This window comes from Salvia miltiorrhiza, chromosome 8 (genome assembly GCF_028751815.1).
Source record: "Salvia miltiorrhiza cultivar Shanhuang (shh) chromosome 8, IMPLAD_Smil_shh, whole genome shotgun sequence".
Classification (NCBI taxonomy): Eukaryota; Viridiplantae; Streptophyta; class Magnoliopsida; order Lamiales; family Lamiaceae; genus Salvia; species Salvia miltiorrhiza.
In genome coordinates this window covers 57,814,609-57,831,272 of record NC_080394.1, presented here as the reverse complement: position 1 = coordinate 57,831,272, position 16,664 = coordinate 57,814,609, and the positions used below count along the sequence as shown (strand labels likewise).

The 16,664-nt window shown below is 30.0% G+C and overlaps 2 protein-coding genes across 2 annotated transcripts; both read left to right on the top strand.

Annotated features, from left to right (window-relative positions):
• Window positions 1-9,675: 9,675 nt before the first annotated feature.
• On the top strand, window positions 9,676-11,796 carry LOC130999527 (40S ribosomal protein S11-like). The gene is made up of 6 exons (XM_057925075.1): window positions 9,676-9,855; window positions 9,944-9,984; window positions 10,065-10,165; window positions 11,109-11,253; window positions 11,339-11,428; window positions 11,515-11,796. The coding sequence occupies exons 1-6, from the start codon at window positions 9,844-9,846 to the stop codon at window positions 11,603-11,605; spliced, it is 480 nt and encodes a 159-aa protein (XP_057781058.1). The 5' UTR covers window positions 9,676-9,843; the 3' UTR covers window positions 11,606-11,796.
• Window positions 11,797-14,047: 2,251 nt separating this feature from the next.
• LOC130999526 (dirigent protein 22-like) lies at window positions 14,048-15,017 on the top strand. Its single transcript, XM_057925074.1, has one exon. It carries the CDS (start codon window positions 14,219-14,221, stop codon window positions 14,795-14,797), a length of 579 nt encoding a protein of 192 aa, XP_057781057.1. The 5' UTR covers window positions 14,048-14,218; the 3' UTR covers window positions 14,798-15,017.
• The last annotated feature ends 1,647 nt before the right edge of the window (window positions 15,018-16,664 follow it).

Genomic DNA, 16,664 nt, shown 5'->3' with positions numbered 1-16,664 from the left:
CCGTTGCATACCACGATCTGTGGATTTGGCATGCCTTCTTCGGTGTCGCTGGTTCGAACAACGACATCAACGTTCTCAACCAGTCGTCTCTCTTCGCCGACGTGTTGGATGGAACGGCCCCGCCTGTGCTCTTTCAGGCGAACCATCGCTACTACCAGATGGGCTACTACTTGTGCGACGACATATATCCGGAGTGGCGTTGCTTCGTCAAGAGTCCACCGATGGTGACAAATCAGAAGGAGACGAGGTTCAAGAAGATGCAAGAATCGGCACGAAAGGATGTCGAACGTGCCTTTGGAGTCCTTCAAGCTCGGTGGGGAATCATTCGCAGTCCCGCGCAGAATTGGTACTTGGAGCACCTCCGGGACATCATGTTGTGTTGCATCATTCTCCACAACATGATTGTGGAGCACGAAGGTGAAGGAGCAACCAATTGGAGAGATGACGACGCGGGACATGGGGCGTCTAGCAGTGACTCGACGGAGAGTGGTCGAGCAACCCCAGTTTTCTTCGAGGAATATGTGCAAAGAGATACCCTTCTCCGAGATAGGCAGTTGCACGCCGCGCTCCAATATGATTTGATGGAGCATGTTTAGGCACGTTTCGGTCCTCTAGGGCCGGAATAGTTATTTGTAGGATTTGTTTTTATTTTATTAAGTTTTATGTATTTTTTAGGATTTTAAAATTAATGCAATTTAAATTTGAAGTAAATTGTGTGATTTAAATTTATGAAATTAAACTTAAATGAAAAATGAAAAAATCAAAACTAAAAAAATCATTTAGGCTATCATGTAACACCAATGCAGCCTCTTTACACCATGTGGTCCCCCTCATAAAGTAAGCTATCATGTAACACCAATGCGGATGCTCTAAGCACCCCATTAATTTTGAGTTTCGATATATAAAAAATTAGGAGAGACAAATATTGAGATATAATTGAAATTATGTAAAGCAGGGTATTCAAATATGATGGGTTCAAATTATATCAAAAAATTCTCAAATTTAACACATAATTAATTTCACAAGAGTGGTTTTGTGTCGTTGCTATCTTCCACATGTTCTATTCATCTTACTAAATATAAATAAAATGGATCCAATACATATGCAGTTATATGACAAAGACATATCGTTATAACGTTAATCAATCAAACACCAAATGGTAAATATAAATAAATTTTATCCCAAAAAAATAACACGACATTAAAAATATTATTCACATGGAAATGTCTTAGCTACACAATGTGTATTACACATCAACGTTAGGATTGCGCCACGTTGCATTTCAAAAAAGTGCCTTCGGCTCACTTTTTGTTCACCCGGTCCGATTTTCTCTTATAAAATACCACCGAGCATCTCTTTGGCTGTTTCGTCCAACCCCCCAAATGATGTTCCCAAACTCCACGTGTCCCTACAAATGTGTAGTCCTACCATAGGTTTCTTGAATTGGGTTAAATTAGTTTTTGCATAGTTGAAATTGTTGTATTAATACATCGCTCTTAATGTTAATTCATGCACTTCCAAATTAGTATGTATTGAGATTCATTTTTTTTAATGTATTAACATTTATATTCGGGGTAATGTATGGGAAAATAATTTTAATTTTTATATTTATATAAAATTAATATTAATTCAATTATTATACTTATAAATATAATAAAAAATAAATTTTAATTTAATATATTTGAATTGAATAGTGAAAAAAAATCACAATTATAAAATTTATTAAATGGGGATTTTATTAAAGAAAAAAAATCTAAAAGAACCCTTGAAAGCACAAAATCACAATTATAAAATTTAATATTATGAAAAAAATAAAAAACACTAATTAAAAAGAATTAAAAATATATTTATTTAAAAAAATGAGAGAGGAGAGATAAATTTATAAAAAAAATAATATTTAAACAAATTTAATTTTTACATTTTAAATCAAATATATTCATAAAATATATCATATTAAAGTTGTTATCGTGATCTTTAATTTAATATACATATTAAGTATTTTATAATTAATCGAATTTCACAATTCTGGAAAGAAATGTAACAACAAATAAGAAGTTAAAGAAAATGAAAAGAAAAAGAAAAATATATAGTCTAAATATAAATCTTCAATTTTATTATAACTGCAAAATTGCCACTCAATTTTGAAATTAATTGAAATAGATTTCAAATTGAAAACTACTTTTTAATATAGCATAGATGTTTAGTGGCACAAAATTACATTAACTATTGTGAAATTATTTGGAACTAGTAAGTGACCCGTCGAAATTCGACGGACTCTATTAAAATATAAATTTATAAAATTATTAATGTATTTTTTGTTTCATAATTTTTTTTCACTAAAATAAAGAATTTAATGAAATTGTTTTAAAATAAAAAAAAATATACTAATATTTATTTGAAATTGACCGACCTAATTTAAATATCCTATGAAATTTATATGTAAACAAAGTTTCAATCCAAAAAATATTAAAAGAGAAATTGAAACAATTATTTGAAACATAACTATATTATATGTATGTAGTTGGGACAAGTAATTAAAAAAAATAAGAAAATAATAAATTAGATAGTAGCACTAATGACTTAAACTTTAAAAGTTTGAATAAATTATTAAATTTGCAATTAACTCATAATCTATCGAAAATTTCATCATACACCACGTTAGTTGTTGCGTCTTGCGTATGACCTCTTTTTTAGTGACTTTTGAGATTGCCGTGTAGAGTTGCCCATAACTAAAAATAGGTTTTGACAGATATAATCCTACATTTGAAAAACATTATCCATGACTTTTATTTATTGTCGACATAGCAAAACAAACACTCATATTGAAACCTTCTTGCGCGCATTTTTTTTCCTGAAATGTCTTTTTCTATAGTAGTTTTTTTTTCATAATATACAGTAGGTATTAGAGGCAAATTAAAATATAATGAATTTTAAATCATGTCCATTAAAGTATTATTGATTAAGGGTATAGATTAGTTCTACATTCTTATTTTAAGGGTGGTTTTTATTTTAACCCAATTGAAGTATTATATACGTTGGAACCTGAATTGGTCTACCCATGAGGTCAAAGATAATTTTTTAGGGAATATAAATAGAATTAATAACATTAAAGTCATATATATTAAAGTAATCAACTACGTTTTTAAATTGAAAATGGAGAGTTGGATATCATAAAGTATAACATTACAATAATCATTACAATCTCAAAATTACAAATATATGTATTTTCTATTTTTCTTGTATGGATATAAATAAAATTTTATTGATAAGTGGAATACTAATATAAAGATTTTTAGATATTAATAGTTTTTGATATATAATAAGTGATTCCACTAATTGGATCTCGATTCAATTAGTGATTTCTAAAAATTCAACTAAGAATCCTAAGATTCCACAAATTGAATCCTGATTCACTCTTGATTTCTATAAATTCAACTAAGAATCCTAATATTATTACTAAGATTCCACTAATTGAATCTTGATTCAATTAGTGATTTCTAGAAATTCAACCAAGAATCCTAAGATTCCTCCTAAGATTCCACTAATTGAATCTTGATTCAATTAGTGATTTCTAGAAATTCAACTAACAATCCTAGGATTCTTCTTAAGATTCAACTAATTGAATCTTGATTCACTCAGTGAGCTCTAGAAATTCAACTAAGAATCTTAAGATTTTTACTAAGATTCCACTAAATGAATCTTGCTTCACTCTTGATTTCTAGAAATTCAACTAAGAATTCTATGATTCTTCCTAAGATTCCATAATAGAATCTTGATTCACTCTTGATTTCTAGAAATTCAACTAAGAATCCTAAGATTCATACTAAGATTCCACAAATTGAATCTTAGTAAGAATCTTAGGATTCTTAGTTGAATTTCTAGAAATAGTAAGAATCTTAGGATTCTTAGATGAATTTTTGGAAATCAAGAGTGAAGCAACATTCAATTATTGGAATCTTAGGATTTTTAGTTGAATTTCTAGAAATCAATGGTGAATCAAGACTAATTGAATCGAGATTCAATTAGTGGAATTTTAGGAGGAATCTTAAGATTCTTAGTTGAATTTCTAGAAATCACTAATTGAATCAAGATTTAATTAGTGGAATCTTAGTAATAATATTAGGATTCTTAGTTTAATTTATACAAATCAAGAGTGAATCAAGATTCAATTTGTGGAATCTTAGTAAGAATCTTAAGATTCTTAGTTGAATTTCTAGAAATCAAGAGTGAATCAAGATTCAATTAGTGGAATCTTAGTAAGAATCTTAGGATTCTTAGTTGAATTTTTAGAAATCATTGATTGAATCGAGATTCAATTAGTGGAAGCTTAGGAAGAATATTAGAATTCTAAGTTGAATTTCTAGAAACCACTAATTGAATCAAAGATTCAATTAGTGGAATCTTAGGATTCTTAGTTGAATTTCTAGAAATCATTAATAGAATCAAGATTCAATTAGTGGAAACTTATTACTAATCTTAGCATTCTTTGTTTAATTTATAGAAATCAAGAGTGAATCAGGATTCAATTCGTGGAATCTTAGGAAGAATATTAAGATTCTTAGTCGAATTTCTAGAAATCAAGAGTGAATCAAGATTCAATTAGTGGAATCTTAGTAAGAATCTTAAGATTCTTAGTTGAATTTATGGGAATCAAGAGTGAATCAAGATTCTATTATTGGAATCTTAGGATTCTTAGTTGAATTTCTGGAAATCACTAATTGAATTAAGATTCAATTAGTGGAATCTTAGAATGAATCTTTGGATTCTTAGTTGAATTTTTTGAAATCACTAATTGAATCAAGATTCAGTTAGTGGAATCTTAGTAAGAATCTTAGGATCCTTAGTTTAATTTATAGAAATCAAGAGTGAATCAAGATTCAATTAGTGAAATTTTAGTAAGAATATTAGGATTCTTAATTTAATTTATAGAAATCAAGATTGAATCAAGATTCAATTTGTGGAATCTTAGTAAGAATCTTAGGATTCTTAGTTAAATTTTTATAAATCAAGATTTAATTAGTGGAATCTTAGGAAGAATCTTATGATTCTTAGTTGAATTTCTAGAAATCACTGATTGAATCAAGATTCAATTAGTTGAATCTTAAGAAGAATCCTAGGATTGTTAGTTGAATTTCTAGAAATCACTAATTGAATCAAGATTCAATTAGTGGAATCTTAGGAGGAATATTAGGATTCTTAGTTGAATTTCTAGAAATCACTAATTGAATCAAGATTCAATTAGTGGAATCTTAGTAATAATATTAGGGTTCTAAGTTTAATTTATAGAAATCAAGAGTGAATCAAGATTCAATTTGTGGAATCTTAGGATTCTTAATTGAATTTCTAGAAATCACTAGTTGAATCGAGATCCAATTAGTGGAATCTTAGGATTCTTAGTTGAATTTCTATAAATCAAGAGTGACTCAAGATTCAATTAGTAGAATCTTTGTAAGAATCTTAAGGTTCTTAGTTTAATATATAAAAATCACTATTTGAATCAAGATTCAATTAGTAGAATTTTAGTAAGAACCTTACGATTTTTAGTTGAATAAATCTAGATTTGAAATACATAATACCCACATCTGTCAATATGGAATTCCAAATAATTTCACAAGTGTTAATGTAATTTTGTGCCACTAAACATCTATGCTATATTAAAAAGTAGTTTTCAATTTGAAATCTATTTCAATTAATTTCAAAATTGAGTGGCAATTTTGTAGTTATAATAAAATTGAAGATTTATATTTAGACTATATATTTTTCTTTTTCTTTTCATTTTCTTTAACTTCTTATTTGTTGTTACATTTCTTTCCAGAATTGTGAAATTCGATTAATTATAAAATATTTAATATGCATATCAAATTAAAGATCACGATAACAGCTTTAATATGATATATTTTATGAAAATATTTGATTTAAAATGTAAAAATTAATTTTTTTAAATATTAATTTTTTTTATAAATTTATCTCTCCTCTCTCATTTTTTTAAATAAATATATTTTTAATTCTTTTTAATTAATTTTTTTTAATATTTTTTTTCATAATATTAAATTTTATAATTTTGATTTTGTGCTTTCAAGGGTTCTTTTAGATTTTTTTTTCTTTAATAAAATCCCCATTTAATAAATTTTATAATTGTGATTTTTTTTCACTATTCAATTCAAATATATTAAATTAAAATTTATTTTTTATTATATTTATAAGTATAATAATTGAATTAATATTAATTTTATATAAATATAAAAATTAAAATTATTTTCCCATACATTACCCCGAATATAAATGTTAATACATTAAAAAAAATGAATCTCAATACATACTAATTTGGAAGTGCATGAATTAACATTAAGAGCGATGTATTAATACAACAATTTCAACTATGCAAAAACTAATTTAACCCAATTCAAGAAACCTATGGTAGGACTACACATTTGTAGGGACACGTGGAGTTTGGGAACATCATTTGGGGGGTTGGACGAAACAGCCAAAGAGATGCTCGGTGGTATTTTATAAGAGAAAATCGGACCGGGTGAACAAAAAGTGAGCCGAAGGCACTTTTTTGAAATGCAACGTGGCGCAATCCTAACGTTGATGTGTAATACACATTGTGTAGCTAAGACATTTCCTATTCACATATGCAATCGTGACATTACACGTTACAACGTTAATAAATCAAATGGTAGTATTGATCCAACTCCCAACTACACGTAATGCATTAAAACATTAATCAATCACCATCATCTTTATTTCTGTGCAGATCTTGAATTCCTTTAAACGTCATTTATTTGCTGACAAAAATTATTTTAAAGCTAAATAAGCCAGCAAATTTAGGCCAATAAATTTTTGTATTAATGGATTAAACTACCCACATTTGATAATGCATATATAAAAACATCGACTTATATAAAAAATATGAGTAAATAATTTTTATATTTTCACCCTATTTTATTGGGGACGTTTATTTAAAAAGTCATAAACAAACTCGAGCTTTTAATATGTCTCACTTCATATAAATTTTTTGGGGCCCTAGTGTGTTGAGTTGTGCAGTTAGGGATTTTATGATGGCATTTATTTGACGGGACATGTAACATTATCCCAATAAATAAATTTGGACAATAATGTTTAATATTTCCAAATTAGGTTGTTTAATTATAAAATACTACTGGCCTTGCTCTATTGGTAAAGTTGAGGCACCCAAAGACTCGTCTTTGTGAAAGGTCTTGGACTGCGTGCGGTGATATTTTCTCATTTTAGGTGGTGTTCGTGAGGTGTTGTTTTTCCACAGTTGTGTGATGTTGAGGTCTCGCCTGCGTGCGAATTGTATATTTGATTATATTTAAATACCTCTTGTAATTCTAATTTAAAAAAAATTATAAAATACTACTACCTTAGATTTATTTGTTGTAATTAGGGGTGGTACGGTACGGTATACCTTATTAAATCGATCATACCTTATACCTTACCTTTACCTCCGGTATGGAGAAAATTCATACATTTACCTTACCTTTACCTACGGTATACCTTAGTTCGGTATACCTTAAGTACGGTATGGAGAATATACAAAACCTTTACCTTACCGAATTTCGGTATACCGTACTTTCACGGTATACCACACTTTAACGGTATACCAAAATGATCGGTATTACCGAAATCGAAAAAATTCAATACGGTACAAAACTGATAACTTATTTATTTAAAACATGTTTAGATAATGAATAATATTTAACAAATATAATAATGACATAATAATTAAAATATATCACAAATAAATAAAAGTAATACATTTATTATTAATGATATCAATGTAAAGTTATATGAGATTTATAAGTTAGATGTAATCTAAGTTATAATATAATATCAATATTAATTATAACTATGCAATTATATACATAGATGTTACACGTCAGATGTATAATTTATTGTAGAACAATAATCTTAGTTATATAATATAGAATATTATATTATAACTGTACAATAATCTTAGTTATATAATATAGAATATTATATTATAACTGTGTTATGATATCAATATAAATAATTCAGTTATATTAAATTATATAACTTACATACTATATTATATTTTATTCACTTTTATATCATTTGATGATATTTATATTCGCATACTTGTATGCATTCATGTAATATATAGTAAATTATATAGATGTTATAAGTTACACATAATTTATATGTTAGACGTAATATTATTTATAATATAATACTAATATTATAACTATGCTATTATATATGTAACTATTATAAGTTAGATGTATAATTTATTGTAAAACAATAATTTTAGTTATATATTATAACTATACTATAATATCAAAATAAACAATTTTATTTTATTGTATGACTTATACTATATACTATATTTTATTTGTTTTTGTATCATTTGATGATATTTATAAATTCATATACAATTGTATATATTCACATAATATAGATTATATACATCATTTTATAAAATTTATAAATATTTTTAAAAATATAAACATAAAAATATATATTATATATTTTAAAACTATAGATTTTGATATGATATATACCGCGATTTTCGGTATACCAATATATACGGACAACTGCGGTATATCAGAATAAGGTATTGTACCTTATTACCGGTATATACTGAATATTAAGGTATACCAGAATAAGGTATGATACCGCATCACCGGTATATACAGTAATATTCAGTATACCAGTAATACGGTATCATACCGTGTTCCGGTATATACCTTTAATACGGTATTTATTGATTTTTTCGGTATATACCGCGGTATCGGTATACACCGGTATACCCCGGTATCTGAAAAATCCATACCTTTACATTACCGTAAATCTTCGGTACGGTATCATACCTTACCAAAAAAATCGGTATACCTTAAATTCGGTATTTTACGGTATTTTACGGTACGGTATGACCGGTATACCGAGTTTTCGGTATATTTTTCCAGCCCTAGTTGTAATAGAGCACCTTAGTAAAAGTCACATTTATTTTGGGTGGATTCGAGGTTTAGTTCGAGTATTTATTGTAAGGAATAAGGCAACGGAGTTATTATTATTATTATTATTATAGATAATCCAACTTTGTAATATTACATGGTATTATATGTTATTGTTTATGTGTCACACCCACCCCCACCGGCCATTATTTGGGCTTGTTTCCATAAATTGTGTTTTAGGCCATAAATCCATAACATGTAGTTCTATTTTATGAAACATACATTAGAAGCCCATAATACTTTTGTATATCTGACTTATATGATTAAAGTAGTATTGATTGGGCTTGTTTTTAGAAATTGTGTTTTTGGGCTATGAAGAATAAAACGGGAGCTAGGAATAGAATCACCCATGGATAAAATTTAGTTTTTTGTTATAAAACATACTACTACTACATTAGAAGCCCATAATAACTTTTTGAATATCAGAATTTTATGATTAAAGTAGTATTGGTTAAATATTTGTAGCAATCTAGTAATAAAGTTTGAATAACAGAAATTTTAAGCCAAAAATTTAAAAGGTATAAATTGCATCCATATTCATAACATTTAAACTTTTATCGAGCATCTTCTCCTGAGGAAACACTATTATTATTATTATTATTATTATTATTATTTGAGGCGTTGTTATTATTATTATTATTATTATTATTATTATTATTATTATTATTATTATTTCACAACACCAATTACCAATTCTTGGGCCAACCCAAACCCTAAGCCCTAATCCATAGCAAGCAATTTGCATTTATTCCGAAACACAATCATTAAACTCCAAAACATACAGAAAATCTGCCGCGATTTCGCCCGTCTCCTCATTCTCATCTGCATTGCTTGGCCTGCAACCATGGCGGAACAGGTTATAATTTGTGTGCTCGTGTTTAGTGGGGAGTGCTGTGTTTTTGTTGATATAATTATTAATTAATGTAGTTTTTGTTGATTTTCAGACCGAGAAAGCGTTTCTGAAGCAGCCGAAAGTGTTTCTATGGTAAGAATTAAGCTAATTATTAGGTTTTGTAAGTTTTGGTTGGGTTTGATCTGCGAAATCAGATGGGGGTGTTTTTGCAGCTCGAAGAAGTCGGGGAAGGGTAAAGCACCTGGAAAGGGCGGCAACCGCTACTGGAAAAACATCGGATTAGGGTTCAAGACCCCGCGTGAAGCAACTGAAGGTCTTAATCATTACTTTTTTTCTCGTTTGTGTGTGTGTGTGTGTGTGTGTGCAAGTGTAGAATGCTGTGTTGCTTTATCATGCTTGTAGATTGAATATGGATTATGTACGTGATTAGTCTTATAGAATTTGAGTTGTTTGTAATGTATTGATTAATTTGATTGATTGAATGATATCTTGCGTCTATGAGTCTGCTGATTGTGAATTTACTATTTGTTCATAACATGATTTCATCGGTGTTATGCTCATGTCTTATTCCGATTGTCGTTGTATCAGAAACTTGATTTCTGAATTTATACAGTGCATTAATAACTAATAATGTATATATGTTAATCCTAGCTCAGTTGATTTAATTGGATTCTGTATATGTGAATGATTGAGATCTCTCTGATATTGCTTGTCATCTCTTCCCATTGGATCCATAGGATTTTCACCTTCCTCGTCATCTCCACCTATCATCATCCCCTTTTTGGGCTCTGATGGATGCTTGTTCTAGGATTCCGATAGTCATGGCAATCGAAGCCTACTTTATTAGCAGTTCTTAATTTTCTCTTCAGCCCTAGGTTTCCCTTTTCGGCTCTCAAAGTTGTTTTCTTATCGGATGAAGACAGTTGATGTCTGCGCTAATGCAGATTTAGTTGATAATTTGATATAAGTTATTAAGTGTAATTCTTAGTATAATATGTATCATATATTCCTTTTGGAGGCATGCATCTATTTGTGAAAGAAGCCTTCAAATTTGCCCTAGGTAGTAGAGCTTCTTGTCTTATAGAACAGTTGGGATGCACCTGATTTGCATTGAAGTATAACTAAATCGGAAATAATACAACAATAGTCTCCTTAATGACTTGATAGCACAGTTCTGTAATTCCTCTTATTCTCTTTGTTTTCACAATGTTGGTGTGGTTTCTTTTTTGTAAGCAATGTGTTCCTGTTATATCCAGGCACATATATTGACAAAAAATGTCCGTTCACCGGTGATGTGTCCATCCGAGGCCGTATCCTTGCTGGAACCTGCCACAGTGCTAAGATGATGAGAACAATTATTGTTCGACGTAATTACTTGCACTGGGTGAAGAAGTATCAAAGGTGCTAATTCATTTTGATGATGTTTCTGTAGTGCTCTTCTGCTGGTTTTATTTTGTGGTTCTGATTGATTCATGGTGTTTCTTAGATACGAAAAGAGGCACTCAAATATTCCAGCTCACATATCCCCTTGTTTCCGTGTGAAAGAGGGTGACCATGTCATCATCGGCCAATGCAGGCAAGTAGTAAAACTTTCTCGGTAGCCTTTTACCCAACATATACGGTGTGGAACTTACTTTGACAACTCTCCTTGTCACACTGCAGGCCGTTGTCAAAAACCGTAAGATTCAATGTTCTTAAGGTGATACCAGCAGGATCATCCGGTCTAGGAAAGAAGGCCTTCACAGGGATGTGAAGAAACAGGCAATGTATACTTCTCCCAAACGTTTAATATCTCATTTTGAGATGGTTTTGTAGACTAGTCTCAGTCGAAACTTGAGCTGTCCCTTACGTTTAACTTTCAAGCATCATTTTTGAAATTTATCGAATTCAGAGCAACATTCCATTTCGGGAAAGAATTGAAAGATGCAGAATACCTGTTCACCACCCTATGTTTCAATTTAGTGTTCCTCTTATGATTGTGATCTTTATGCATTATACTTTGCATCGATCGTGTTCGTTATGGTATCATACTTTGCATCATTCGTGTTCGTTATGGTATCATACTTTGCATCATGATTGGGGTGTATTTATCATATTTTGTAATGCTGAAGTGAAGCATCAAATTCATATGTAGATTCCATTGTTATGTTCTGTTACTTGACATAGGGCTTAGTTCTAATCGAGTTTTGGAAATTATATTTGTAGCTTATTTGATCATTGTTTGAGTTGAGTTTGAATGGATTTTAACATAAATGGAGCTCGAAAGAATTGATTTCTTATGTTTAATTTGTTTTAATTATCTATAGGCTGTTTATTACTTGTATAGATTAGGTTGGGGAAAAGGGTCAAATAGCCTTATAATGTACTCCCTCTGTTCCACGAATCTTGACACGTTTGGTTTCGGCACGAGAATTAAGGAATTGTAGATTGTTTTAAGTGTGTAGTTAATAAAGTATAAAAGTGATAAAATAGGAGAGAAAGTAATAAAAGTGATAAAGTAGGAGAGAGAAGGTAATAAATTACCTTATTTGAAAATATATCAAGATTTGCGGGACGACCCAAAAAAGAATACGTGTCAAAATTCGTGGGACGGAGGAAGTATTTTTAAATACAAATAAATCCCTAATGTTGTAATTGGTGGCAATGATGCCAATTTTTCTTATATTTGATTTATTTTTTACGCATGTTTTCTCCAATTTCTCTCTATTCTTATTATTATTCCCAAAATTATACTCACATATTTGAATATCTTGATAATGTTTTTTACAAATTTATTCCAGAAAAGAATTTGAGTAAATCATTGTTTTTCACTAGTATATCAAGTTTTATAAATATACTAGCTACTTTATTTTGTCAAATGTTGCTTTCACTTTCAATTTATGCGTAATCACGAGCCAACGCATTTCAATTACTTCCAACTTGATTTTCAAATTATGCTACATTATTTGCGTAAAAGGTTCAAATTCCGAGTTATATTTTTTTCCCTATTGTAGTGAAAAAATATTATTCTAATAAACAGAATGAATATTTTACGCATGTGGACAAAGATCTATTACACTTTACAAAATATATTTTTGTTGGAAAATACTATTTTTGTTGGAAAATATTTTTTGCAGTGTAGATGAAGGTTGTCTTCACTTTCGGGGAAAATTCTTTCTCATCATGCTTCATGCTGCACTACTTTATCGTTTGTGGTCATATTTTTGTTGGAAAACATATAGAAAACTTTTAAATAATTCTATAAAGTATAATATAATGTGCAGTACCGTCATAATTGACATAGAATTAACGTTTTCTCTAAAATAAAAATAAAAATAAAAATACATAGAATTAGCGTGGAAGAAAAGACAAGTCTAGGCTAGGCTTACATGTTTTTTTTTTTTTTTTTTTTTTTTTTTTTTTTGATCGGTCAAAGTCATGTTAGATGTTAATAGTTAGTTCCCCATCCACTCCAAGAACCACCTTATCTCTCCATTCACCAAACTCCACCTTATATCTCCAATCACCAATTCGTTCCCAAGAGGGATCGAACCCGGGTCACTTCACTTAAGTGAGGACCCGGTGGCCAGTGGGCTAAGCCCCTGGTTTGGCTAGGCTTACATGTTGCTGTGAGGTAGCAATGATGCCACTCTTAAAAACTTCTCATGATCTCATCATTGCTCTAAGTTTTAGTGAAGAATGTGTGAATTTAAATAAATTTCGTGGGTGACTTCCATTTTCTCCAAGAAACAATAATCATGGACAAGAAATTTGATTTCGAAATGACATTTGAATTGATGCTTTTAAGTTTTAACCTCTCATACGACATAAGAATATTGAAATACCACTTTCAATATATTGTCACTATGCAATACAAGTAATATCAATATCAACATACTAAAAGACTACATGATTACAAATATAAAAATTAAGAATCTTTGGAGGGTGAATAAAAGGTATCAATCTCTCTTTCCAAGCATTCACATATCAACTTCAAATTTCAAAAACAAAGAAAGACTTTGATTCTCAAAAAAAAAAAAAAAAAAAGAAAGAAAGACTTTGACTGCCTAAATTTCCAAAATGTGGTCCCATTTAGGCTTACGATGCTTTAGTGGGTGGAATGATGACTTTTCTATTAAGAATATCACGAATTAAAATTAAATAATGCCATATACATCTATCTCACTACATAAAATGTGTCCTATTATTCTTTTCTTAAATATATTTTATGTTCATTATGAAAACTCCTTTCGTCGTATGCTTTACACAAGCATAATTTATCAAAACACACCAACATAACTACACTCATCAAAATCTATTTAACCACAAACCTAGCCCCCATAATTCATCAAACACACACACACACACACACACACACACACACACAATGACCACTCCATATCAAAGAATCCCAATCCTTCTCACCCTCTCCATCACCATCCTCCTCCACTTCGCACATTGCCACATCATCGATGAGCACAACGACATCAATCTGGTCGAGCTCGAGCTCGACCAGAAGGCCATGAAGCAGAAGATGAGCCAGTTCCGCCTCTATTGGCACGACATCACTAGCGGCAACCCCCCTTCTTCATTACCCATCGTGAAGCCCGTTACTAAAACGGGCTTCGGGCAGGTCAACATGATCGACAACCCGTTGACCCTCGGGCCCGAGCTGAGCTCGAAGACCGTGGGCAAAGCCCAAGGGTTTTACGGGCTGGCCTCCCAAGAGGAGCTCGGGCTCCTCATGGCCATGAACTTCTTCTTCACAACGGGAAAATACAACGGCAGCTCCATTACTATTTTGGGAAGGAATGCTGTTTTTGATCACGTGCGCGAAATGCCCGTGATCGGCGGTTCCGGGCTTTTCCGATGGGCCCGAGGATACGTGCAGGCCCGAACCCATGATTTTAACCTCAAGACCGGCGATGCAACAGTTGAGTACACCATTTATGTGATGCATTATTGATTAATTTTTAAAATTTCAAAAGAAAAAAAGAATTGGATTTTCGTTTCGAGCCAATTTTTATACGTTGTAGGGATTAAATTATGTGGATCTTGACAAATTTCAGTATGTTTGTTTTTGAATTTTAGATTGTGATATGGTTGGTGGGTGATGGGATTTTTGGGCCCATTATTTTTGAAATTTGTCCTTGCTATATTGTGCAATTATTAAGTTGCTTTTTTTTAGCTATGTGATTGCTCGTATTTCTACTATAATTATGGTGCGTTTGACTTGTTAAAATAGCATATACTTCATTAGTCCACCAAAAATAGTCTTAAAGGTGGACAAGACGAGTTTTAATAAAAATGATTATTGTATTATGAGTAGAGAAATGATTTCATTTTTAAAAAATATTGTTATAATGATAATCAATTATATTGTGAGTGGAGAGTAGAGTCCACCATGTAATGACAAAAAAAATAAACTATTTTTTGCGGACAGAAAAAGTATTATTATGATGTGTAATCATTCATTAGATTTTGCTAATAAAGATTGTGTTATGATGATATGAGATACGAAAAAGAAAACATTTCACATGACCCTTTTAAATCTTGAATTATTATTCCCTAAACTTTTACTTAGTTACATTACTCTAATTTTTTGGTTTGGTACATTGAGCCCTACAATGAACTCTTTCAACAATTTTTTAAATAGAGAGATTCGTTTTATTTGAAATCGACGCACGTGGGCCAAAAAATTGTTGAGAAACAAAAGAGAAATAAAATATTATGGGCCGGGCCAATAAAAAATAAATATTGACACAACAAGACCCATTCTCGTTGAATTTACAAATAAAATATAAGTATTAATTTACAAATATAAATGTTTACCATAAATAAAGTTAGAATTTCGTGAATCGTTCGAATTTTCTAGTCTACCATCCGTGTTAATTATATTTCATATCATACTAATATTGATTATCATTGTGATTTAAAAAATTACTCCATCTGTCCCATTTCTTTTTGGCACAATTATTAAGGAGAGTATAATTAATATATTAAAAATGTGTATAAATGTGAGGCCATATTGTTTGTAGTGTAAAATCATTATCAAATATAGAAACAGAACAAGATCAATCGGACAATTCAAAAAAGAAAATAGGACAAGAACAATGAGACGGATGAAGTATTTTTTTTTTTTTGCATAATATAAATAGTAGTGCATCACAAATTTTGATCTAGTTTTTTGTATTGGTTTAATTATTTGATTGTTAGAATAATTATTTAAAATTCTCTATAAGATTTAATTTTGAATTCATGATATGTATGTTGTATCCTAAAAAATGATTGATAGCTCATTACCTACCAATATATTTCTCATTCTATACACGTGAGCTGATATTTAATACACAATATATAACTTATAAAAATATAACAAAAAATCGCAACCGTGGATTCTGATAAAATAAAATTCTGGTTAGATTAAAGTTATTTAAGGAAAGCTAGCCCAACACATCATCAAACTATGTGTCCAAATCAATTCGTATATTCCCTAAGTCGTGTTAAAAGAGAAAAAGAAATATAAAAACAATTAAGGGTATATATAATAGAATAAAGGTTAGGCAAAGGTGAAAGGATATAAAATTCTTTAATATTCTCTCTTTTCTTCGGATAATATTCCACTTTGCCTTTAGCATATTCAAAAGAGCCTTTATGCAATATTCTTCCCAATTCCCACCATGCAATATTTTTTGGCGTAAAATTATGAATATGATCGATATTTTGGAAATATTTTAAATTTAGGTGTTTTCCACTACAACCTAGCTATATTTTACTTGTATTTTTTATACATAATCAGAAAATGGAGGAAGTTTTGCCCTCACTAACTCCCA

Bases quoted from the DNA above. Each gene is read 5' to 3' on its own strand.
- LOC130999527 (XM_057925075.1), top strand. The intron at 9,985-10,064 runs GTAAGAATTAAG...GTGTTTTTGCAG, and splicing joins CAGCCGAAAGTGTTTCTATG to CTCGAAGAAGTCGGGGAAGG. The intron at 11,254-11,338 runs GTGCTAATTCAT...GGTGTTTCTTAG, and splicing joins TGGGTGAAGAAGTATCAAAG to ATACGAAAAGAGGCACTCAA.
- LOC130999526 (XM_057925074.1), top strand. From the start codon at position 14,219: ATGACCACTCCATATCAAAGAATCCCAATCCTTCTCACCCTCTCCATC.